The following is a 26,603-nucleotide window of genomic DNA, read 5'->3' as shown; positions in this document are numbered from 1 at the left end:
ATTTATTTATTCATGAGAGACACACAGAGAGAGGCAGAGACACAGGCAGAGGGAGAAGCAGGCTCCATGCAGGGAGCTCGATGTGGGACTCGATTCAGAGTCTCCAGGATCACGCCCTGGGCGGAAGGTAGTGCTAAACCACTGAGCCACCCAGGGGATCCCCATGTTTTATCTTTTATTTCACTTTTTAAAATATTTTATTTATTTATTCATGAGAGACACACAGAGAGAGGCAGAGACCCAGGCAGAGGGAGAAGCAGGCTCCGTGCAGGGAGCTCGATGTGGGACTCGATCTCAGGACCCTGGGGTCATGACCTGGGCCAAAGGCAGGTGCTCAACCGCTGAGCCCCCCAGGGATCCCCATGTTTTATCTTTTAAATGGTGTGACGTCGGGCCTGTTTAAGTGTAGGTCGTTCCTGGCTTTAGTATTAGCTATCCAATGGAAAACCACCGGGAATAGAAGACTTGCAACATGAAGCTCTATGGGTGTTTCCTCTACGTTGCAAATAATGCTAGTGGCTCCCTGAGGTTCTTTTCTCTTGTCATTTCAACACTTGCATCTATGTCAAGTTAACGTGAAACAAAATTTTAGCATCTGCGTCTTGTAGGGCGCTTTGCGTCCCCCCTAAATAAGAGGGATGTAAGGAAGCTTATGAGTGCGATGCACACCGTGCACGGAGCTAAGCCACCCCGGGGCCCCGCGCGGGAGCAAGGGCTGCAGAAAAGCGAGCTCACGCGCCGAGCGGCTACACCTCTCCACCTGTCCGTTCAGCCAGGCCTCTGGGCCCTCCTCGGGGGAAGCCGTGCCTGCTCATAAAGACCCCCTGCGTCACCTGCAGCCCCTCAGCTTCCCGCCTCCCGCCGCCCCACCGAGGCCGCTGCACCGCACAGGTGCAGGGCGCGCATCGCCCTCCGCAGCCCTCGGAGCAGCAGCTGGCCCCGCCCCCCGGCCCCGCCCCCGGCCCCACGTGACCGCGCCGGCCCAATCACCGAAGCCCACGCTTCGGTGCGGGCCGCGTGCGCTCCCAGAGGCGGAGCTCGCGCGGCGCCCCGCCCAGGCCGCGCGGGTGCTTCCGCGTCAATCGTCCCGCGAGGCCGCGGTCTCCGGTGTCGCGGGTTCCTAGGCCGCGTCGTTTCCGCGCGCGGCCTCGGGAGCGCGCCCCGGATTGGCCTGCTCTGGAGGCGGCGCAGGACCCGTTTGCGCCTCGGACCACTTCCTGAGGCGCGAGGCCGGAAGTCACCTGGTGCTTCCGGAGCCCCGCGGGGAAGGAAGGTGCCGGCGGCCGGCGGTGGCGGTGGCGGTGGCGGCGGCGGCGGCGGCGGCGGCGGGAGCTGGAGGCGGGTCGGGAGGCTGGCCGTTCGCTGGGTGCCGCCGCCGCCGAGGGCCCGCTTCCCCCGCAGCGCCACGGCCTGCCCTCGTCGCTGAGCCCCGGCAGCCCTCCGCGTCGTCCCGGACATGTCGCCCACCGTCTCCCACAAGGACAACAGTCGGCAGCGGCGGCCGGGGGCTTTCAACCACTCTCCGGACATGAAGAGCGGCCCCCTGCCTCCGGGCGGCTGGGAGGACCGTCCCCAGGAGGCGGCGGGCGGCGAGGGCGACAAGGAAGCCCTGCTGGTGCGGGACGCCGGCCCCGGCGAGCTCCCCAGGCCGCCGCGCGGCTGCCGCGCCGAGCTGAGCAGCATCCTGCTGCTGCTCTTCCTGTACGTGCTGCAGGGCATCCCGCTCGGCCTGGCGGGGAGCATCCCGCTCATCCTGCAGAGCAAAAACGTGAGCTACACCGACCAGGCTTTCTTCAGTCTGGTCTTCTGGCCCTTCAGCCTCAAGCTGCTCTGGGCCCCGCTGGTGGACGCCGTGTACCTGAGGAGCTTCGGTCGTCGCAAGTCGTGGCTCGTGCCCACGCAGTACACGCTGGGGCTGTTCATGATCTACCTGTCCGGCCAGGTGGAGCGCCTGCTGGGGGGCGCGGGCGGCCGGGGCCCCGACGTGACCGCCCTCACCGTGACCTTCTTCCTGTTCGAGTTCCTGGCGGCCACGCAGGACATCGCGGTGGACGGCTGGGCGCTGACCATGCTGTCGCGCGAAAACGTGGGTTACGCCTCCACGTGCAACTCGGTGGGCCAGACAGCGGGCTACTTCCTGGGCAACGTGTTGTTCCTGGCCCTGGAATCCGCCGACTTCTGTAACAAGTACCTGCGGTTCGAGCCTCAGCCCAGGGGAATCGTTACTCTCTCGGGTAGTGTATTCCGGCCATACAGCCCCGCGGGTCGGCTCACCTTAGTGTGTATGAATCCTGTGACTGTGTGTGTGTGTGAGGTTGCAGGCCGTGTCCTGATTCAATCTGCTGGAGATTATTTTTGTGGGAGATAGCCCTGAGGTTGAGTCGTCGTCTTCTTTTTTTTTTTTTTTTTTTTTTTTTTAAAGATTTTGTTTATTTATTCATGAGAACACAGAGAGGCAGAGACACCGGCAGAGGGAGAAGCAGGCTCCCTGCAGGGAGCCCAACGTGGGACTGGATCCTGGGGCTCCCGGGGTCACGCCCTGAGCTGAATGCAGGTGCTAAACCGCTGAGCCAGGGGTTGAGTTTTCTGCTAAAATGAGCTGCTTCAGCCGGAATGACTACATGAGAGGCGTCGTCGTAAAGGATGAGCACCCCGCAACCAGCGGGGAGAGGCAGCTCATCCAATAAGGCTGTTGTGTGATGGCACAGCAAAATTCTCCGTCTTAGGGAGCTGTTGACCCTGGCTCAGTACATGGTGATACATGGATGCTAGGGTGAAGGCGTGAATCCAGCCCGACTCCCGTGGTTCACATTTTCCTTGTCTTGGATTGAGATTTCTTAGTTCATTCCTCCCCGTCCCCCCGACCCCCCGTCCCCTCCCCCCCCCGGTCCCCCCCCCTTCCCCCGCTGGTGTACCCAGAGTCCTGCTGTCGCCCTTCTGGGGAATAGAATAGCGTTAATTCATTCAGCCTTAATGAGTTGGCCGAGGGACAAGAGTTCTAAGGGCCTCCGATGAATAAAGCAGAGAGTCCAACCCACAAAGAGTGTGGGGGATGGGGGACAGGGAGTAAACATTTATGGGGAGCTCAGGGTTGCTAGCTTGTGAGAGTCAGGCTTCACCCTGCAGATGACATTTGACTTTGCAGAATTACAAAATTTGCTGGAGTGGACAAGCGGGATTCCAGGATGCAGAACATCAGGTGAAAGTGCGCTGAAGCAGCAAAGTACAAGAAGGTACAGGACAGGGACACCTGGGTGGCTCAGCGGTTGAGCACCTGCCTTTGGCCCAGGGCGTGACCCGGGGGCCCCAGGATTCAGTCCCACATAGGGCTCCCTGCCTGGAGCCTGCTTCTCCTTCTGCCTGTGTCTCTGCCTCTCTCTCTGCCTCTCATGAATTATTAAAATCTCAAAAAAGAAGGTACAGGACAGTGCCCTTGGTGTTCAGAGTGCCTGAAGCAGTAATTGTGGGGCCCAGGTTCAGGACATGGTGCCGACAGGGCAGTTGTGACCTGATAGATTAGTAAGATTTTCTTGAATTGCTATGAGAAAGAATTTGAAGTTTATCCAGTAAGCAATTTTGTGTAAGTTCTACAAAATTATCCCTTTTTTTGAATGAGTAAAATACATGACCTTGGAAGGTTTTCTGAGTTTTTGTTTTGTTTTGTTTGTTTGTTTGTTTCCCTAAGTTTTCCTAACAGTTAGGAAACAAGTAAAATTAGCAGTATCAGGAATAACCAACATCAGGAATATGGTAAGAATTCTTCATTCTGATAATGATAATGACTGTAATTGATTCTCTTGAAATGTACGCACTTCAAGTTTCTCTTATGTTCCCGGTACTAGCTTGGGGATTCCAGACAGGGTACGTGTTGGAGGTAGCTGTGTGGCGAGGGAAGTGTAAGGGTCATATAATAATATTTGGGGAGTGCAGGGGATGGAGGGATTATCTCTTGAGATCTTACACACCTCCTCCATACCCTGCGTCCTGTAAGGGATCCCCTTTCTACCTCCTCAGACTGTTAGTGAGTCACTACTACTGATGAAACGAAAAGTACACTTTTTCTTAGTTTGGCTGGAGGCCGAAAATGGTTGAGAGATGCTGCTTGCACTTAAAACAGATTGGTCTCGAAGTGTCCTGGGGTCCCGCTCCTGCTCTGTGGATAATCCTCTGCCTAGAAATAAATACTGGGTGAATGCATCGTATTAGCACCTTATTGCTTTTTATGTATCTTTTCATTTTTGTCCTGGGCCTGTTCATGTCACCAGGAAGGACTAGTGAAATGATATATCACTTCACATGAGAAAGCCTCAGAAGAGATACCAAGATTTAAGAGGTTGTGGAAACCGAATTACTAACTAGGTGAATTAGAGCTCTCTCTTAAGTATAAGAGTAATTGATAAAAAAAACCTCATTCCATGGAGCCATTATGCATTCAGGAGCCATGTTAATTACATCCTTTCTTCGCCACAACGTTCCCCCATGGGAATATCAAAAATGTGTCACCATTGGACTTTTATTTACACAGATACGATTTTATTTTATTTTTTGGATTTGTTATTTTGTAAGGCTGTTTGTTCAGTGGAATTTGAACTCTCCTCCAGGAAACTGTAAAAATAGCTTACTTTTTAATTTAACTTTTTCTGTCTATAGTAGACTGCTGTTTTTAGTTCAAACATTTCACTAAGATTCGAAGAGTTTTCATTCTCTTCTTTTAATAATTGTACATATCATAACTTTGATCTTTCTGGAATTTAGTAGCAGTATAACAAAAAATAAGAAAAACAGCGGTTTTTAGAAATGTTAAGAGCACAGAAAGAATCATGAAGAAAATTGCTTATGTAATAAAAGAAGAGCCAGAACATTGAGGCAAATGTTTAGAAAGTCAAAAGGCATAATTATTTTTTAGAATTGCAAAGTATATTCTCTGATTAACACTTTGTTTTGAGTTACAGATAAATAGAAATGGAATATATTCAGAAAAAAGTTTTTGCCATTTAGAAAGCAGGAATCTTTTTTTTTTTTTTTTTAAATTTTTATTTATTTATGATAGTCACAGAGAGAGAGAGAGAGAGGCAGAGACACAGGCAGAGGGAGAAGCAGGCTCCATGCACCGGGAGCCCGATGTGGGATTCGATCCCAGGTCTCCAGGATCGCGCCCTGGGCCAAAGGCAGGCGCCAAACCGCTGCGCCACCCAGGGATCCCGGAAAGCAGGAATCTAAATAACAAATTTAGAACATGAAGAATAAGACGAGAAAAATCCCCTTAGAAGCAAAACCTTGATTATGCTGAGATTGGCTTTTTTGGTACTTCAGGGATCCAAGGCAGTCCTGAATTCAGAAAGGAGGTGTGTTTTTTTTTTTTTTTTTTGTCCTGCCCCCGTTGGTTTTTAAGGATTTTTAGGAACAAAAAACCCTTTGGGCTGCAAGAGATGATGAAAGTAACCCAGAAGAGCACAGAGATTAGAATAATCTTTTATAACTTAGAAAGATCGTGTATTTCAATTCCTTCTTTTTTTAAAAAATTTTTTATTTTTCATTTATTTATTTTATTTTTTAATTTTTTAAAATATTTTATTATTTATTCATGAGAAACACAGAGAGAGAGGCAGAGCCACAGACAGAGGGAGAAAGTAGGCTCCATGCAGGGAGCCCGACGTGGGACTTGATCCAGGTCTCCAGGATCAGGCCCCAGGCTGAAGGCCTTGCCAAATTGCTGTGCCACCTGGGCTGCCCCCCCCTTTTTTAATAATTTAGATTCTGATTTATATTTTTGGGAGCTGATTTTTTTAATTGGGGTAAAATTGGTATATAATAGTCATAGTTTCAGGTGTATAACATAATTCAGTTTTTATATTCGATACGGAGCAGTCACCACAATAAGTCTAGTAACCATCTCAATACATAATTTCCTTTTTTAAAAAGATTTTATTTATTTATTTATTTATTTATTTATTTATTTAGAGAGTGAGTGCGTGTGCTGCAAGCTGAGGGAGAGGGCCAGAGGAGACAGAATGTCAAGCTGACTCCCTGTTGAGCATGAAGCCCTTGGCAGAGCTTGATCCTATGACCCCAAGATCATGACCTGAGCCAAAATCAACAGTCTGATGCCCAACCAACTGAGCCATCCAGGCGCCTCGACCACCTCAATTTATTCTTATAGATGAAGAAACTGAGGTCAAGTGCCTTGTTGGAGGTAAAGAGACAGGATTCCCCACACTCTGAATGTAGAGTATTCTTAGAAAAGTTGTAAGCCAAAAATGGCATAAAGCAAAGAGTATACATACTTTATTTTACAAAAAAACCTATTAGTTTCTTGTAGTTGATAAGAAATTAGGAAAAACTTAAGGGAAAACCTTAAAACCTAAATGTAATTTGTACTGATTGGACTTTTCTGCCAGCACTCTAACTGCTGATGTCTAAAAACATCAGCCCACTTCTGGAATGCCTGATGGCCTAGAAATAACAGACTAAAATTTTTTTGTTTTGTTTTTGAAGTGACCGGGGACATTATTCACTCAGTGCCTGTTTGGTGCTAGCCATGTGATAGGTGTCAAAATTTGTTTAATAAGACCAGAGAATTCTCTCTCAAGGAATTTATAATGGGACTTTGCAAACCAAAATGATGGATTGGGTGGATGGACAGTGTAAATGAATTCAGTGAGTTGGTACAGGACTATAGGGCTTGGTGGGGGACATTGATGATTTGAAAAACTCATGCCCATCCAAAGGTGAGGAGTTTCAGAGGCACCCAGGTGACTTAGTCAGTTAGGCATTTGTGTTTGGTTAGTGGATTGTTGGTTAGGCATCTGCCTTCGGCTTGGGTCCTGGGATTGAGCCCCACATTGGGCTCCCTGCTCAGCTGAGGGCCTGCTTCTCCCTCTCCTGCTGCTCCCCTGCTTGTTCTCTGTTCTCTCTCTCTCTTCTCTGTCAAATAAATAGATAAGATCTTTTTTAAAAATTGAAAATAAGGATAGGGAGCCTTCAATTTCAATAAATTGTCTTGTGGTAGTAGGATCCTAGGATTGCTGAATCTCACCAATATTCAAGAGAAGCTGGAGCTTCCTTTTTTGTTTTATTTTGTAATTTTTGAAGCCTTTATTAGACTCATATGAAATATGTCTTTAGTCCAGATCTGATCTGTGAACTGGTCATTGAGGCTTACTCTAGAAGGCAGTGTTAACAATAATGAATAGAGAGGTGATTGGGATAGGGAGCAAGGTGTTTGGGTTGGGGCAGGTTAGTCTGATGCTGGTGAAGAGAGCTAAATATATTAGAGCATATGAATTAGTTTGTCGTATAGACAGGCATGCACATATAAGAGTCAATCAGAAAAAAAGGAAGTATTTTGAAAAAACTGATGCTGAAAGAAAAGCTAATCTAACTGGCAATGATTATAGTTAAAACAATATTTGTAAGATACCCATTCTTAGAACTAGGAAGAGAGCAGGACCAATTAATTCTTACTTAGTGACAGATTTCTTTGTCAAGCTTTCTGAAGCAGGACTTACTAATATATTTTGTGTGACCAGAAGTGCTATTTTGAATGTGGATCGGACTAACTGGCCCATTTCTAGATAGACCAGTTGTTTTTAAATAGGCTGTAATACATTCTTTAGCACGTACATCTAGACTTAAAACATTCTCCTGTATTCTCGAAAAGTAAAACTTAGAGCTAGAGAACAGATGGGCAGTTGCTAGAGATTGAATGAGGAGCTGGTGAGTGTAAGTGGATGATAACATGAGGGAGTTTTGGGGAGTGATGAAACTGTTCTGTATCTTGATTATGGTGCTGGTAGTTTGAAATTTATACACGTGTTCAAGTTCATAGAACTGTAAACCAAAAAAAGTTAGTTCTACTGTATAGTAATCTAAGAAGTCATTATAAAGATAAAACCTAACCCATTACCTAATAATCTCTGGGTAAATATCATACAAAGTATGTGATAAAATCCTTGAATTTAGCTACCTTTTTTGCCTTGGGTGGAACAGGTTAATAAATCTGGTGGATCTTACATCTCCATATACACAAATGGAGCAAATTTGAACTTTTTTTAAAAAAAGATTTTATTTATTTGTTCATGAGAGACACAGAGAGAGAGGAGGAGAGGCAGGCGCCATGCAGGGAGCCTGATGTGGGACTTGGTCCCGGGTCTCCAGGATCATGCCCTGGGCCGAAGGCAGACGCCAAACCACTGAGCCACCCAGGGATCCCCAAATTTGAACTTTTTTTTCAAATGCTGGGACCCTAGTAGTAAAGTGAGATAAGAGTAGAGGAATACTGGGTTTAGTAGATTCAGGATGTTAAAAACAGGAGCCCGCACTCCAAAAAAGAAGGTCTTAAAGCCTTTTTTCTTTTTAAAACAAAGCAAAGGAGAAATGGTACCATGTGCTTTCTTTGCCCAGTAAAGAACTGTGAGGTTGCTTTTGTATGGAAAAGTCAATTTACAAAGGACACTCTAAACTAAAAAACTATTTGATTTTTATTTGACATATATTTTATTCTGAATTTCACTTCTGTTTTTATTGAAATTTATGTGGAGGTCAATTGAATTAGCCTTTATTATAATTTTATCAATGAAAGAATCATAGAACCTCACTGATTACAGGCAATCTCCTACTTTCATTTATAGTGTTTCTGAAAACTATATTTTGAGAAAGCCAAGTAGATTTACCTTATTAAAGGGGAAGTTCTGTTCCTAGGAAATTAGAGAGAAAGAATATAAAACCCTTGATTTCACCTGTTTTTTTTTAAGACACAATCTTGAATAAATCTGGCATTTTATACATGTTTTTTATATATATGTTCTTAAAGATTCTATTTTTAAGTAATTTCTGCACCTAATATAGGTGTAGAACTCAAATTCACAACTCTGAGATGAAGAGTCACATGCTCTACCAACTGAGCCAGCCAGGTGCCTCTATCTAGATAGTTCTTTAATTTCATTCTTTTAAAAAATTTCTTCATATTTTTAAATTTGGGGTTTATATTTTACATTGTATATACTATATTAGTATAAGAGGTCACAAGTATATAATTTATACATGATTGTGCATGCTGCAACTTTTTTATGGATGCAGTGCATATTTCAAAAAGCAAGACATTAGATCTCTTCCACCATTTCTATTCCTTGGTTTGGTGGTGTCTGTGACTTTTTTTTTTTTTTTTTTTAATTTCATTCTTTTCCCTCACTTTTGAATATAATCCTTAGTGGCTGAAGTCCAGTGGTGATCAATTAAAGCTGAAGAATAGGTGATTTCAACAAAGCTAAAGATTTCTATCTTTTTTGGTTGCTTTATATTATCTTACATTTGAGGCCTACATTTCTTAATCTTAGCACAGTTTTAGAACTTTTGTGTTCTAAAACAAACAAAAACAAAAAACACAAAAAACTTTTGCATTGTTAAATTTCCCATTCATTGTTTTAGACTTTTTATTTTAAAATAATTATAGATTTACATTAGGGTAAAGAAATGTTTAGTGGTATCCCATGCATCCTTCCCCAGGCTCCTCCACTGTTAAGCTCTTAGTTAACTATAATGTACTCTCAAAACCAAGAAATTGACATTGGTATAATTCATGCCCCTCTTCAGAATTCACCAGTTAGACATGTACTCCTTTGTGTTTGCTTCTGTGTATGTGCATGTGAGTGGCTCCATGTTATTTCATCACATGCATCCTTGTATAACTACCATCACCACAGTGGAGATACTCAACTGTACCTTCATCACAAGATTCCTTGTTTTGTTGCCTCTTTGTAGCTACACCAATTTCCTCATCTCCATACCTAACCAGTGGTAGCTACTAATCTGTTTTCTATCTTTATAATTATGTTATTTCAGGAATGTTACGTGAATGAAATCATGCAGCGTGTATCCCTTGAAGATTAGCTCTATTCAGTTAGCATAATTTGAGATTTATCCAGGTTGTTGCATCTATCAATGATTTGTTGGTTTTTATTGCTAAGAAGTATTCCATTTGTTAGAAATACCACGGTTTATTTCACCACTCATCCATTGAAGGGAATTTGAGTAGTTTCCAGTTTTGGGCTATTCTTCTGTGAAAATAAGTCTTCATTTCTCTGAGATGAATGCTCAGGTATTGCAAAGGCTGGTTTCTGGTAAGTCTGTTTTTAGTTTTGAAAGAACTGCCAAACTTTTTTCCAGAATAGAATGGATATACCATTTCATCTTCCTACCAGCAATATATGAATGATCCAGTTTCTCTGCGTCCTTGTCAGCATTTGATGTTATCATTTTTTTTTTTTCATTTTAGCTCTTCTGATGTACTCTTCATCTTATGTAATAGTTTGGAATGTTCATTGTCTACTCTTATAAAAGTGTAAATTTATTTTACAAAAATTGATTTAGGAGTGTTAGGGTATAGGTTATACAAACAAGAACCTGTCATAGCATCAGAGTAGAGATATATCATATATGTTTAATATTTTAATTAAAATCCATTTTAGGATTTTGTGGTTGGCCAGAACATATTTTAAAAAATTAAAAGAGTGATTCACTTCCATCCATTCAGTGATAGAGATGAAGAGTTAGCATGAGGGGCAGCCCAGGTGGCTCAGCGGTTTAGCGCCCCCTTCAGCCCAGGGCCTGATCCTGGAGACCCGGGATCTAGTCCCATGTTGGGCTCCCTGCATGGAGTCTGCTTCTCCCTCTGCCTGTGTCTCTGCCTCTCTCTCTCTTTCTCTCATGAATAAATAAATACAATCTTAAAAAAAAGTTAGCATGAGATGGAAACACTAGATCTGTTGGCTTCTCAGCCTCAGCCTTGCATCTTGGACTGATTATGAGCCCAAATTTTGGGACAAGATGTTGCTTAACAGTAAGATAGCTGCTTAATCGAATGCTTGATTGAACAATCTCTTCTACCCTGGAGGAAAACCTAACATTGTTGGAGTTAATGAAAAGGTACGTGATCTCAAACATGGCTTTATCTTCCTAAGGGGTTAGGAAAACTAAGGGATTAGGAAGATTTCAAAATGTGCTTTATGTTTACTTGATTTTTGCATTATATACTATCTTTTAAAATTCTAATCCCCTAATTAGATATGACTATATATATTGTATAGTCAAATAGCATTTTTTTAAAGATTTTATTCATTCATTCATGAGAGACACAGAGAGAGAAAGAGAGAGAGAGAGGGGCAGAGACACAGGCAGAGGGGGAAACAGGCTCCATGCAGGGAGCCTGATATGGGACTCGATCCTGGGTCTCCCGGGCTGCATTTTTTGAGAGGGCTCACAGCATGGGTATTTTGAGCAAATGTTTCAGAGATTTGTGGCACAGAAAAGTCTGTTTCTACTGAGACTCAGCTAGTGACCCAGGGTCAATCACTATTTCTGTTATGGTTTCCTCCACTGTGAAAGAGTGTTGAACTGGATGATGGATGTCTAAAGTCCCTTCATGCTCTAACTTGTGAAATAGATTGCTGTGCCAAAAGCAAGAAAGTGAAAGGAAGTCCTGATATTTAGAACAAATTGAAAGTTTGCTTTCCTGTCACTGACTTCTGTAGGACTAAAGTTAATTTCCATAGTGTGAGAGTTCCAGGGAGAGAGAACTTGATCTGAGCCAGGGATGGTTTATCAGACAATGCTTCTTAAATCTTCTGTCTCTTCTGATGGTGGCAAAGAGAGTGAACCTACATCTAGTCCAAAGGATCTGGGGACCTAGTTCAAAGGCTTGAAAGTGTGAAAGCTTTTTGAAGTCTGATGTTTTATCTTTAAAAACTCTTGGAGGGGATCCCTGGGTGGTGCAGCGGTTTGGCGCCTGCCTTTGGCCCAGGGCGTGATCCTGGAGACCTGGGATCAAATCCCACATCGGGCTCCCGGTGCATGGAGCCTGCTTCTCCCTCTGCCTGTGTCTCTGCCTCTCTCTCTCTGTGACTATCATAAATAAATAAAAATTAAAAAAAAAAAAGCTTTAAAAACTCTTGGAGGGGATCCCTGGGTGGCTCAACGGTTTAGCGCCTGCCTTCGGCCCAGGGCCTGATCCTGGAATCCCCGGATCGAGTCCCACATCAGGCTCCCTGCATGGAGCCTGCTTCTCCCTCTGCCTGTGTCTCTGCCTCTCTATCTATCTGTGTCTCTCATGAATGAATAAATAAAATCTTAAAAAAAAAAAAAGCTTCCCTCTAAACTATTGAGTAAAATGGACTCTTTAGGAAGATGTACCATGTTTATATATCCTATGGGTTTGCATACCTTCCCCATACAGGGAGATGAAAGTGAGGAAGGGGAGTACAAGTGTGCTAAAGTATCTATGTTCCAGACTTCATGGTTGGAGCTAAAATGGTATCTACTCAGGCATATCTGGTTGGTAGGAAAGAGAGCCTACTTGCTGTAAGTAGGTGAATCTGAGCCTCTGGGTAGTAAAATGGAAAACACTATTGCTTTAATTAATTAATTTATTTATTTATTTAATTTATGATAGTCATACAGAGAGAGAGAGAGGCAGAGGGAGAAGCAGGCTCCATGCACCGGGAGCCCAACAGCCCGACATGGGATTCGATCCCGGGTCTCCAGGATCGCGCCCTGGGCCAAAGGCAGGCGCTAAACCGCTGCGCCACCCAGGGATCCCCACTATTGCTTTAGAATCAGATCTGAGTTTAGACCCACCTCTGACACTTCATGCACTGTAATATGGTTTCATTGTGTGTAAAGTAAGAATAATAATAGTTGTCTTGGAGAGTGACTTGAGACTTATTGCACTGTCCAGTGTTTTGCTTTGGTATGATAGGCACTCAAGTGCTAGCTATTATATCCTTGGTTATTGGTGAATTGGCTCTTAAATTTTGCATTCATGGGAGCACTAGATAAGATCTAGTAGCTACTTAATGAATATTTAGTTTGACCTATAGGTCGTTGCCCAAAACTCATATTTATGAAACTTGCACATCAGCTTTGACATCTACATCATATTGATTTTACAGATAAAATACATAAATCAAAATAAACCGAAATGTGAGTAGTAAAATATTTAGATTGTTTTTGGTAACAATAACCTTAACAGCGGTTAGTATATCAGACTATGGATAGTCTCTAGCATCAAAACAGTGTTAATAAATAATAGCCAGTAGTCTAATGTTTATTACTATTTATGGTAATTGTGTTCATAAAACTTAATATTTTTTCTGGCTTATTAATATTTTTTCTGAGCTGTTAGTTTCATTCTTCTTTCCATATGAGCTATTGGGAAAGCTTTTGAATTAGGGCTCTGAAGTGATGCATTGTCACTCCTGCCTTCTTTTATTACGTGTACTGTTATTTTATCCAAAGAGCACAAAGAAATAATCTTAACTGCAAACAGTATTGAAACCTGTTTAACTTGTTCTTATGTTTTTCTCTTTGTGTTGGAGTTTATTTTTATTTTTTTCTAATTTTTTTTTAAGATTTTATTTATTTATTTATTTATTTATTCATTCATTCATTCATTCATTCATTCTTAGAGATGCAGAGAGAGAGAGAGAGGCAGAGACACAGGCAGAGGGAGAAGCAGGCTCCAGTCAGAGAGCCTGACGTGGGACTCGATCCCACGACTCCAGGATCATGCCCTGGGCTGCAGGTGGCGCTAAACCGCTAAGCCACCAGGGCTGCCCTGTGTTGGAGTTTAAATTCTAGATGAAGATTTCATTAAAATTGAGAGAATGTATAAACAGACTTAAAGATATTTTGCTTAGTGAACTAGAACTCTTGAAGTAATATATAACTTAAAATTAAGATTATAAACTTTAATTAAGTTTCACTTAACATTTAATTAGAGACCATTAATTGGAATTTCTAGTGACCATGAAAGTAGCACAGTTTGTTTTTCAGGATTTATTTACTTTTTTTTTTTTTTTTTTCAAAATGCTTTCTCTCTTTCTCTCTCTCTCTCTCTTTTTTTTTTTTTTTTTATTTATGATAGTCACACAGAGAGAGAGAGAGAGAGGCAGAGACATAAGCAGAGGGAGAAGCAGGCTCTATGCACCGGGAACCCGATGTGGGATTCGATCCTGAGTCTCCAGGATCGCGCCCTGGGCCAAAGGCAGGCGCCAAACCGCTGCGCCACCCAGGGATCCCAAATTTAGAAGATTTAGATTCAAATTCTGTCTCTTAATTATTTGACCTTTATTTAAATATTCTGAGCTGCTTTTCATATGTGTACCTATATAGTAATAATGCCTGCTTTGCCTGTCTCACTTGTTAGCTGTGAAAATCAAATGAGATAACATAAAAAAAGAAGCATCTAAATAGTAAGGTGAGTGGCATCTGGCTGACTCAGTAGGTAGAGCATGTGACTCTTGATCTCAGGGTTGTAAATTCAAGCCCCATGTTGGATGTAGAGGTTATTTAAAAATGAAATCTTAAAAAAAATAGAAAATTGGTCTAAAATAATTCCATATACCTTCATCACAAGTGAGGTTCAAGCTGTAGTGATCACCTTGAGTTAGCACAGCAGCAAAGCAAGAGCAAATACAAAGGAAGAACCCTGACTGTAGAATGCTCTACTTGTTTTTGAAAAAAAGAATAGCCTCCAAGGAACAGTTAGTCGTGCCACATGAGCAGTAGAATAAAAAGTAAACACATATAAAAATGAATACAATTCTAGAATGTTAGAGCTACTAGCTCTGGGATTTTCTAGCCAAGTCCTCTTATTTTTGATGAAAAAACTAAGGGTTATCTAATAAGTTTTGTAGTGATAAACTAAGATCCATTTCTGTCAGGATGGTTAAGGAGATACAGGGTTTTGTTTTGTTTTTAAATATTTTATTTATTCACGAGAGACACACAGAGAGAGAGAGAGGGAGAGACACAGACAGAGGAGAAGCAGGCTCCATGCAGGGAGCCTGACGTGGGACTCGATCCCGGGACTCCAGGATCATGCCCTGGGCCGAAGGCAGATGCCAAACCGCTGAGCCACCCAGGGATCCCCGAGATACAGGTTTTGAAATTAGTTTTGTAGAGAAGTGAAATCACAGTTTTACCACTGACTTAGAATGTAGCCTCAGGCAATATAACCTAAGCCTATTTCTTTATCTGTAAATTGGGGCTTAGTATTAACCTAATCTATTGGATTGTAGCAGTAAAGGAGATATGCGCGTGTAAAATGCTTAGCATGCTTATGACAGAGGATATACACCCAATAAATGGTGCTTCTGGGGATCCCTGGGTGGCTTAGTGGTTTGGTGCCTGCCTGCAGCCTAGGGCATGATCCTGGCGACCCGGGATGGAGTCCCACGTCGGGCTCCCTGCATGGAGCCTGCTTCTCCCTCTCCCTCTGCCTGTGTGTCTGCCTCTCTCTCTGTCTCTCATGAATAAATAAGTAAAATCTTAAAAAAAAAACCAACCCAACAACTGAAATGGCTTATGTGCTTAAGAAGAATGACTGATACAGAAGAACATGTGACTCTTGATATAAGGGTTGTGAGTTTGAGTCTATGCTGGGTATAGAGATTACCTAAATAAATAAATCAATAAACATTAAAAAAGGAAGTATGACTGATGAATCTTACGGGATGTAAAAATCATTGGTCACTCCTAGCACTTTCCTTAAGAAACTTGACACAACAGACTTGTTTCATACAGCCCACAAATGCCTGTATTCCTTTTGTTTTTGTTTTTCCTTGTTAAGTATCCCTGTCTGTTTTGGTCTATGTGATAAATGCTTAACAGAGCCAGGACTATCTTGTTCATCTAGTATGTTTGGTATGTTGCCTTGAACATGATAGGCACCTAAATGTTTTGTTTCGTTTTTTTTTTAACAGATTTGGTGGAAGAAAAGTTGTATACAAAACTTAGTATCAATGCAGATACGTCACTTCAAAAGTTAGTTACAGATATTAATGTTTTTGATTTCAGATTTCCTTTTTTTCTGGGGAGCTGTATTTTTGATAACAACAACTCTAGTTGCCCTTCTGAAAAAAGAAAACAAAGAAGTATCAGTAGGAAAAGAAGAAACCCAAGGGATCACAGACACTTACAAGTTGCTTTTTGCAATTATAAAAATGCCAGCAGTTCTGACATTTTGCCTTCTGATTCTAACTGCAAAGGTAAGAGATTTATAAAGCAAATGTACCACTCTGTTATAATTACCAATATCGTGGAATACTTCCGTTGCCTTTCATATCATAAGTCCCTTCCCACTACTATTAGAATTTAACAATGAAAAATGGTATTTTATATTCATTAAATTTGTTTTAAAAAGTGTGATGATATCAAATGTGATTTCAAAGTAAGCTAAGGGACGCCTGGGTGGCTCAGCAGTTGAGCGCCTGCCTTTGGCTCAGGGCGTGATCCTGGAGTCCCAGGATCGAGTCCCACATTGGGCTCCCTACGTGGAGCCTGCTTCTCCCTCTGCTTGTGTCTCTGCCTCTCTCTGTGCCTCTTATGAATAAATAAATAAAATTAAAACAAAAAAAAAGTAAGCTAAATGTCTTGGAATCTTGAAAACAACTATGCCAATTTGAAATACTTCTAATAAAAAAAAAAAAAAAAAAAAAAAAAAAAAAAAATGAAATACTTCTAATAAATGTGAAGTTTTATTTAATGAATTATATTAATGCTTAGTATGGAAATTAATGCCTTGAAAAAAACAGCTCCCTACTGTTATAATGAGTGTACATTTAATGTCAGAAGTATTATAATTATTTATTTAGAAAGTGATTTACAGGGAGATCCCTGGGTGGCTCAGCGGTTTGACGCCTGCCTTCGGCCCAGGGCATGATCCTGGAGTCCCGGGATCGAGTCCCACGTCATGCTCCCTGCACGGAGCCTGCTTCTCCTTCTGCCTGGGTCTCTGCCTCTCTCTCTCTGTCTCTCTCTCTCTCTCTCTGTGTGTCTCATGAAGAAATAAATAAAATCTTTAAAAAAATGATTTATAAATATATAGAAATCTATAAGTATTAGAAGTCTATTTAAAAATGTTGACTTGTTCTTTTTAATTTTGGAAGGAAATATACCATAAATGGAATTTTGGTAACTCTTTATTTTATTCTTTATATTTTCTGTATTGAGATATCCTGATTCATAATCCAAAAACATTTTAAAGATTATGCTAGAGGAGGGACTGACACCTGGGTGGCTCAGCATTAAGCATTTGCCTTCAGCCCAGGGTGTGATCCTGGAGAACCAGGATTGAGTCCCACGTCGGGCTCCCTGCACGGAGCCTGCTTCTCCCTCTGCCTGTGTCTCTGCCTCTCTCTGTATCTCTCATGAATAAATAAATAAAATCTAAAAAAAAAAAAAAAGATCCATGCGGGGAGCCCAACTTGGAACTCAATCCTGGGACTCCAGGATCACACCCTGAGCTGAAGGTGGTGCTAAACTGCTGAGCCATCCAGGCTGCCCAATAAATAAAATCTTTAAAAAAAAAAAAAAAAAAAAAAAAATATATATATATATATATATATATATATATATATATACTTTAATAGCTATATAATTGTCACATTGTATAGATTTACTGTAATTCACTGATTTTTCTGTGGTGTATTTAATTTGCTTATGATTTTTAATGATAAAAATGCACTAGTGGATATTTCCTTTCAGTAGATTCTTAGGCAATTAGTGGGTCAGTGAATATGATTGCTAAACTGATTTTTAGAAGATTATAATTCTCTCTTGACAGCAGTATATAAGGAGGTGCTTCAGTTCAGAATCTAGAATCTTTTATCTCCCTTTTAAAGGAAACCTCACCAAAAGTAGCATCTCTCCTAACTTTTAATGTCATAGATTCGTTTCCTCTGCTTTTGAGTTTTATAATAAATAGAAAGAATATCCAGTATATATTTGTATGTCTGGCTCTTTATTCTTTCACTTAGCGTTATATTTGTATAACTTATTATATTGTTATTTATAACAATAGTTTATTCATCTCATTGCTTATAATATTCCACTGTATAAATATGCTATAATTTATTCATTCTATCAACAAATGTTTAGTTACTTCTACTTTTAAACTATTACTAACAGTGCTCCTATGAATATTCATTCATGTACATTACTTTTGGTGAACAAGGATGCACATTTCTGATGGGTAGATACCTAGGAATAGAATTGCTAGGTCATAAGAAATGCTTTAATATATACTGCCAAACAAGTTTTCCAAAGTGATGGTTTCCATTTTCCCTCCTGCCAACAGTGTAAAAGAATTCCAATTGCTTCACAGCCTTGCAAAAACATTGATTGTCCTTTCAAATTTAGCCTTTCTGGTGGGTGTGTAGTGGCATCTTGTTATAATTTGCATTTCCCTGATGATTAAAGAAGTTGAGCATCTTTTCATATGGTTATTGGCTATATGAATATCCAGAGCTGCCTTTTTCTTTAAATTTGTGGAATTTTTATATATCCTGGGTGTTTTCTCAGATATATGTATATTTCAACTACAAATATCTCCTACTGTAGCACTTTCAAGATAAAGTAAATGTTGAATTCAGTTTGTATGTTTAATTTTTACAAAGAGAATGGGTGAAATAGTAGTGAAATTCTTTTGTGGATTTAAGTAAAATATCTTTGACCTTTAATTTTTCTGTGGTGAAATTTGGCCTTTGGCTCCATTCTAAGAAGTTAAAGTACATACTATTACCATTCCTTTAAAAAAATGTGTTTTTAAAAAATATTTTATTTATTTATTCATGAGAGACCGAGACATAGGCAGAGGGACAAGCAGGCTCCCCGCAGGGAGCCAGATGTGGGTGTAACTCCATCCCAGGACTCCAGGATCACGCCCTGAGCCAAAGGCAGATGCTCAACCACTGAGCCATCAGGTGTCCCTAAACTTTGTGCTTTAATATAGCTTCACTCTTACTGAAAATTTGCTTCTATAATTGAAAAATTCCTATATGTCATTACCCAAATTTTCTGTTAACATTTAGTTTCACATTTTGTATTCTGTAGATTAGTGCTCTATTACATATTTTTTTCTGAAATAGGAAGTGATTTGTACATATCCTGCCCCTTTATCCATAAATACCTTGAGTATGTATTTCCTAAGAACAAGGGTTTTCTCTTTCAAGCTACAACTTAACCAAAAATTAAGGAAATTAAGTTGATAGAGTACTTTTATCTAATCACAATCTATACCCAAATTTCACCAGTTGTCCCTGTAACAGCTTTTATAACTTTACTTTTCCCCGGTCAGGGATCCAGCCCAGAATCACACGTAGGATTTAGTGGATAAAAGCCTTTCTTTGTTCTTCATGACCTGGATATTTTAAATTTTTCTGTAGAATGGCCTTCCATTTATGTGTATCTGATGTTACTTCATGTTTGGATTCATGTTATGCAAATGTGTCAGGAATATCACCCAAGTAATCCAGTGATGATTTCAGGAAATTCTATCAGGAGTCTTACCATGTCCCTTTATCCTGCTAACTGTTGTTAACTTTGATTACTCTTGTTAACTCATTGTAAAGTTACTATTTTCCTTTTGTAATAAAAACTAATTTATGGAGAGATACTTTGAGACTCTCTAAATACTTTATTTTACCCCAAACTTTTACTCACTACTTTTAGCATCCTTTTTTTGTTTTTGTTGTTTTTAAAAATTAATCTAACTACAATTTTTCTTCCCCTTCATTTTATTTAACCCTTCTGATAGAATGTTTTCTCAAAATTACTTTTTGAATGTTGGTTGGCTTTTGGAAATTGTAATTATGGTCGGTCAGAAATCATTAAAAATTTGATTATGTGGCAGTGATGCTTCATTTTATACAGATTTTATTTAGAGTCAATTAAAGACTCATTTTAAAACTTAAAACATATAAATCAGGGATGCCTGGGTGGCTCAGCGGTTGGGCATTTGTCTTTGGCTCAGGGCATGATCCTGGGATCCTGGAATGGGTAAATACCTGGATCCCAGGATTCAGGATCAGGATGGAATCCCGCATAGGGCTCCCTATGGGGAGTCTGCTTCTCCCTCTGCCTAAGTGCCCCCCTCTCTCTCTCTCTCTCTCTCTCTCATGAATAAATAAAGAAATCTTAAAAAAAAAAAAAAAAACCCACACACAGAAATCAGTAAGTTTGGATTTGAATACTGTTTATTGTAAGAGATTGAACATTTTGAAATGGAAATTTAGTTGTAATTACAGCCATCTGCAGTTCCTAAAAGTGCTGAATTTTCAGTTGTTTTCACTGAATATTGTCAGTAGACCATAGGAAGAGTATGCCTTCTATAACTTGATTGTTGTACCAGATAGAATAATATATTTACTTGTAACTGCCATAAATCAATAATAAGATTGAGGTTCTTGGAGAACTTACATATGCTTGGGGAAAATATTTTGTAAATCCCAAATTGAAATATTTTTTTGTTTTTATATTACAGATTGGTTTTTCAGCAGCAGATGCAGTAACAGGACTGAAATTGGTAGAAGAGGGAGTACCCAAAGAACATTTAGCCTTACTGGCAGTTCCAATGGTTCCTTTGCAGATAATATTGCCTTTGATTATCAGCAAGTACACTGCAGGTCCCCAGCCACTAAACATATTTTACAAAGCCATGCCCTACAGGTAAAAATGAAATAAAACCTTACTAAATAAGAAAGGTTAAATGAGAAACATCAGTGTCACTAATACCCGTGTGTAAAGTATATATAGAAAAAGACTTGAAGCGCATCTTTAACTTCAGTTTCATTTATATGCACTTTTACCTCTTTTTAACCTCCTAACAGGTTTTAAATAACAGGCTTCTTTCACATAGTAGGCATACAGATTTCTGTTTTGTTGTTATTTTATAACCTAAAATGGAAGTCAACTCCATGTTTCTTTCTTTTTCTATAGATTATTATTTGGATTAGAATATGCTCTACTAGTTTGGTGGACTCCCAGAGTAGAACATCAAGGAGGATTCCCTATATATTACTACATTATAGTGCTGCTGAGTTATGCGTTACATCAGGTAAGCTTGCTGTGGTTTTTCTCAGATTGTAAACTGTTTTTGGAATCTAAAGAAGACATTTTTCTACAGTTGCCTTGAAATAATGATAATACATTTTAAGACTTAAGCATGAGTCTGACACTGAAGAAATTATTTGACAATGAACTTTGTGGCTTTTGCTTTATTGAGCTCTTTCATAGTTTCTTCTTTTTTTTTTCATAGTTTCTTCTTCATTTCTTTTTGTTGTTGTTCATTCATCCAGTATTTGTTACATTACAGAATTAATTCCAAAGCTAGCAACTCTACCCTTCCTAAGTAACCCTCAGTTCATCCCTAGACTTGGATTCTATATTTCTACTATTCCAGATGTCTTTTCTTTCTGAAAGTATTGAGAAATAATGGTGGCTACTAGGCGACAGAGCCCAGGTTTTCAGTTTAGATACTGTACTGAAAGTCATGATTTATTGTGATTCTGAAAGTTATGTGTTAATCTGCTTTCTCTTTCTTTATTAGATATGTTTAATCCCTAGCATGACTTAAGCTGCTGTTGCAGAATGGGGTTGTGTTCTGGGGCAAGTGATTCAAGTAAACTCGTAGACACCTAGCAGTAAACTTTGGGACTTGAGTGCAGTTATTACAAATGTGTATTTAAGAGTCACTTTGAGGGCACCTGGGTGACTCAGTGGTTGAGCATCTGCTTTTGGCTCAGGGCATGATCCTGGAGTCCCGGGATCGAGTTCTACATTGGGCTTCCCACAGGCAGCCTGCTTCTCCGTCTGCCAGTGTCTGTTCCTGTCTCTGTGTCTGTCATGAATAAATAAATAAAAACTTAAAAAAAAATCATTTTTGGATGTTTTATGGAACCTAGTTTAATTGCAAAGTCCTCACTTGTTTTTCTGAAACTTAAAAATGTGGCTACCATGTAATCTCAATAATTTTTGCATAGTTATATAATTTAGGAGAACTCCATAATGAATCTGTCCAGCTAACTAACTGTATGTTTAAAGAAGTGCTTTAGCTTAGTAAATGTTTCATTATCTGTGTAAGTAAAGGAAAACTATAGTGTAGTAGTCCAAAAAGCATTTGTTTGGCTTTGGATTTCATTAGAAAATTTTCTATAAAATGTAGCTGTCAATGCTTAGCCAAATGCTTTCTGGGAAATACTGATAAGGCCAAGTAAATTTGAGAAATGATACCTGACACAACCCCTCTTTATGTAGCATCTTAATCATTTCTTTAACAAATATTCATTGGACACCTATTCCATGCCAGAAACCATTCTAAGCACTAAAATATAACTGAATAATTCATGCCAAAATCCGGCCCTTAAGAAGTTTGCTTCACAGAGGCCTACAGTGAAAGGGACCTGTTTATTTTTTTGTAACTCAGTGTTTCTCAGTCTTATTTGACTCTGGAATACCTTTTTCTGTGATTGCCCCGTGGAACAGTATTCAAAGGAATACTGTTTTGGAAACATGGTTTGATTTGTTTCCATGTTCCTAAATAGAGGGTTAATTCTTGCCTTTTAAGTACTTTTTGCCTCTTAAGGAGATTTCTCTGTTCAGTTTGTCTCATAAATTCTGAAATGTTATCTTTCTTCTATATATGTAAAGGAAAAAATATATATAATTATTCATTCACATATATACTTATATATACACATACACAGGAGGTATTTAGGGACAGTACAAACATGGGGTTTGCTAATTGCTATTGCATATTTTGATGCCACCCTATCTGTCATTCTCTCTATTGAGCTTTCCTTTACTACTTATTATAGAATTAATCTCTCATTTGTTGAGGCCCCAGTAGCACAATATGTGTACTTTTACTTAACTGCATTTCATCATGATTACTTATTCCTTATTTTCCCACCCTAGAATAAATTCTTCAAGGGTGGGCCGCCCAGGTGGCTCAGCAGTTTAGTGCCACTTCAGCCCAGGGTGTGATCCTGGAGATCCAGGATCGAGTCCCACGTCGGGCTCCCTGCATGGAGCCTGCTCCTCCCTCTGCCTGTGTCTCTGCCTCTCTCTCTCTCTCTCTTTCTGTGTCTCTCATGAATGGGTAAATAAAATCTTTAAAAAAAAATTCTTCAAGGGCACAGAGAGACTGTCTTAGTCATCTTTTTATTGCCATGATGTGATTTGGCCTGTAGTAGGTGCTCAGTAAACCTTAGTTGACTTGAGTTTTAATAAGGGTCATGGAAATTAATTTTCAGATTTATGATTTTGATGTTCTTAATTCAGACCACAGTTGTATAAGGTCTAATTATGCTAAAGATGTTTTATATTTTCCTTGTAGGTTACATTGTACAGCATGTATGTTTCCATAATGGCTTTCAATGCGAAAGTTAGTGATCCGCTTATTGGAGGAACATATATGACCCTTTTAAATACTGTGTCCAATCTGGGAGGAAACTGGCCTTCTACAGTAGCTCTTTGGCTAGTAGATCCCCTCACAGTGAAAGAGTGTGTAGGAGCATCAAACCAGAATTGTCGAACACCTGATGCTGTTGAGGTAAGTATGTTGTGATTTTAGATTACATCAAGCTAGTGTTAAGATATTAATTTTCAGGAAAACCTGGCTGGCTCAGTCTGTGGAGTATGGGATTCTTGACCTTGGGGTTGTAAGCCCCGCTGGGTACAGAAATTACTTAAAAAAATAAAATCTTTATTTATTTATTTATTTGTTTGTCTATTTATCTATTTATTTATTTATTTTAGATAAAATCTTTTTAAAAAATGAAAGATATTAATTTTCTTATTCTGCCTCTAGAAGTACTATATCTTTTTAAAAAATCGTATCTGCGCATAGTTTCTAGTGTTGAAATCTCTGTGTATTTTTTTTTCTGTCATAACCGAGGGTTGTAACATTCAAATCAGTAAGAGTAGCTCACTTGAAGATGCTTCTTAGCAAGGGAGGAGGAGTCTTTCTTCCCTTTACCTTGAGGATCCTATACAATAGGCGCTTAGTAAGTGCATAATTAACAGCTGAATAATGATAGAAAAAGAGAAATTTCCACTGGCTATTTATATAACAGTTGTAGCTAAAACTGAAGGTTAATCTGCTGTTAATTATTTCAAATTAACATTAGCCCACTCCTAGAGTGGTCTTCACATTCCCCAAATATGAAAAGCTATATATCTTCAGAATGGAAAATGAGTATTGTTTACAGCAAAACCTGAAAAATGTTTTTAATCTTGTTAGTAGCATTAGAGATTAGGATATATTAGCGTATTTCACCATTTGAAGTAAATGAAATGTTGAAATGATTTTAACAAAACATTTTGAAGGGGACGCCTGGATGGCTCAGCGGTTAAGCACCTGCCTTCAGCTCAGACTGTGATCCTTGAGTCCTGGGAACGAATCCCACATCGGGCTCCCTGCATGGAGCCTGCTTCTCCCTGTACTTGTGTCTCTACCTATCGCTCTCTCTTGAAGAAATAAGTAAAATCATAAAAAAAAAAAAACCAAAACCATTTTGAGGGGAGCCTGGTTGGCTCAGTTGGTAGACCCTATGACTCTAGATCATCTATTGGTCTCTGGGTTGTGAGTCCAAGCCCCATGCTGGATTACTTAAAAATAATAATAAATTAAAAATAAAAATACTACCAGGGACATCTGGGTGCTCAGCAGTTGAGCATCTGCCTTTGGCTCAGGGCACGATCCGGGAGTCCTTGATTGAGTCCCACATTGGGCTCCCTGCATGGAGGCTGCTTCTCCCTCTGCCTGTGACTCTGCCTCTCTTTCTGTGTGTCTCTCATGAATAAACAAAATAAAATCTTAAAAAATACTACCCCCAAATTTTTTTTATTAATCTCTTAAATTACAAAGTAGAGAAATCTAAATTGTTGAATACTTCCGTTTTGAAATAGTGAACTATTTATTATAGTTTTGTTTTGTTTTTTACAGCTTTGCAAAAAACTTGGTGGCTCATGTGTTACAGCGCTGGATGGTTATTATGTAGAATCCATTATTTGTGTTTTTATTGGATTTGCTTGGTGGTTCGTTCTTGGTCCAAAATTGAAAAAATTACAGGATAAAGGACCATCTTCTTGGAAGTGCAAAAGAAGCAACTAATGTATTCACTACTGGACATTCTAGGAAGGTAAACTAGTTTCATTTAATTCAGACAGCTATGATAATCAGTGCACGAGAGTATAAAATACTATTTTAAACAAGGAAACTGTTAATATAAAATGCCAAATGATTAAAAAATAGAGACCTCTCTGTATAGTTAATTATATTTTCCTTGCCTTGTCGATGTATTTGAAGTTTACTTAAGGTCAGGAAACTGATTCTTAAACAAGTTTTCTGGCCTTATTATTTGATTTATATCTTTTTAATTTACTGACCAAAGTATATTTTAACTTTCAGTGCAGTAGTCATGGGTGGTAACCATGCAGTCAAGTATTGTTATCAGTACTATCATTGAGCTGTATTTAAAATTTTGGTACAATATATTAAATGGAACAGAGGTTAATATTCAGGTACTAATTACAACTAGTCTGGCCTTGTTGGCAGTTAAATCTTATTTTGAATTGCAAATTGGTTAAATTCTATGTGGAATTTGCTGAGAAGAGAATGCAGACTACTGAAATGCCATTTTAGTTGTTTTCTGACCATAACCACAATGTACTAATGAATCTGTGTTAAAAAGACTATTTTAGATGTATTTCCTGCTTTTGTAAGCGTTAAAGATTTATAAGAAGATTATTCAAACTATTTTTTATAAAATGAAAGCTATGATTTTTAATTTAACGGTTCCCCTGCCCCCCTTTTTTGGAAGATACTCTGATTCCTTGTTAACTTTTACCCTAAAGCTTACATATGTTTTTTCTCATATGTGCTTCATGACATTACAGGCAGCTCATGAAGGGATCTAATTTAATTTAGTGTTGTATGTACGTTCATGGCAAAGTTTTGAAAATAAAAAATGTTTTTCTTCAAGCAGCTTTTTTTATTACTGGAAGAAAAAAAAAACAATAGAGCTTAACAATTAAATAAAATTTAAATGAGTAATACCATAATCTCACAGACTAATGCTTAGAGAGAGACAAAGACATTTGTGCCTTTGACAGGTTAAATCACGTTGTGGAAGGATATTTCTTAATTAAGCACTTTACTAGTGAGAAGAATCTCACGATTACTTTCTATGAAATTGGGTACTATATTTCCACTTATTAAAACACAACCTTCTGTTTATAATGTTTGGTGAAGGATTCGTATCCCAGGAAAATTAAGCTTTTGAATACATTAACAATTCCCAACATATTCTGTACACCCAGTACATATTTAACATTTTGTGTTGTATGTTACTCTGACTTAAGAGATTATGTAAATCCTTCCAAAATTATGGAAAAAGAAAGATTAAGTTGAGTCTTACTTGATTTTATCCTTGTGGGAAAACACACTAATTTTTTATTTTGTTAATTTTATAACATAGGTTGAATTTTAGAGTGGGTTTTTTTAATAAGTAATGAAGGATAAATTGGGTGGGAGAAAATGGCACTCCGCATCTGAAGATAGAGGCAGTTCTCTAGAACTCATGCATTGCCATTGGAAAGCCTGTGTTGGGCATTGATGTCATCCTGAAGAATCACCTGGAAAATCATCCTAGACACAAGGAAGCTATACCAAACCGTAGTCCACCAGACTTTATTACATGGGTTGTCCATTATCTTGTATTATAATCAAAATGTTTACTTGAATAAAGAACCTACTTACTCTCATA

At 39.5% G+C, this 26,603-nt stretch overlaps 1 protein-coding gene across 3 annotated transcripts; it reads left to right on the top strand.

The window, feature by feature from the left end:
• Positions 1-1,239: 1,239 nt before the first annotated feature.
• SLC33A1 (solute carrier family 33 member 1) lies at positions 1,240-26,603 on the top strand. 3 transcript variants are annotated; one of them, XM_025436110.3, is made up of 7 exons: positions 1,258-2,234; positions 15,853-16,043; positions 20,318-20,502; positions 20,773-20,890; positions 23,171-23,386; positions 24,782-24,977; positions 26,316-26,603. In XM_025436110.3, exons 1-6 carry the CDS (start codon positions 1,457-1,459, stop codon positions 24,947-24,949), a joined length of 1,656 nt encoding a protein of 551 aa, XP_025291895.1. In that variant the 5' UTR covers positions 1,258-1,456; the 3' UTR covers positions 24,950-24,977; positions 26,316-26,603. The 3 variants fall into 3 exon arrangements, with proteins under 3 accessions (XP_025291896.1, XP_025291895.1, XP_048955655.1); XM_049099698.1 differs by having other exon boundaries at positions 1,259-2,234; positions 24,782-26,603; XM_025436111.3 differs by lacking the exons at positions 15,853-16,043; positions 20,773-20,890 and having other exon boundaries at positions 1,240-2,234; positions 24,782-26,603.

Source organism: Canis lupus, chromosome 23 (genome assembly GCF_003254725.2).
Source record: "Canis lupus dingo isolate Sandy chromosome 23, ASM325472v2, whole genome shotgun sequence".
NCBI lineage: Eukaryota > Metazoa > Chordata > Mammalia > Carnivora > Canidae > Canis > Canis lupus.
This window is presented reverse-complemented; position numbering and strand designations above follow the sequence as displayed.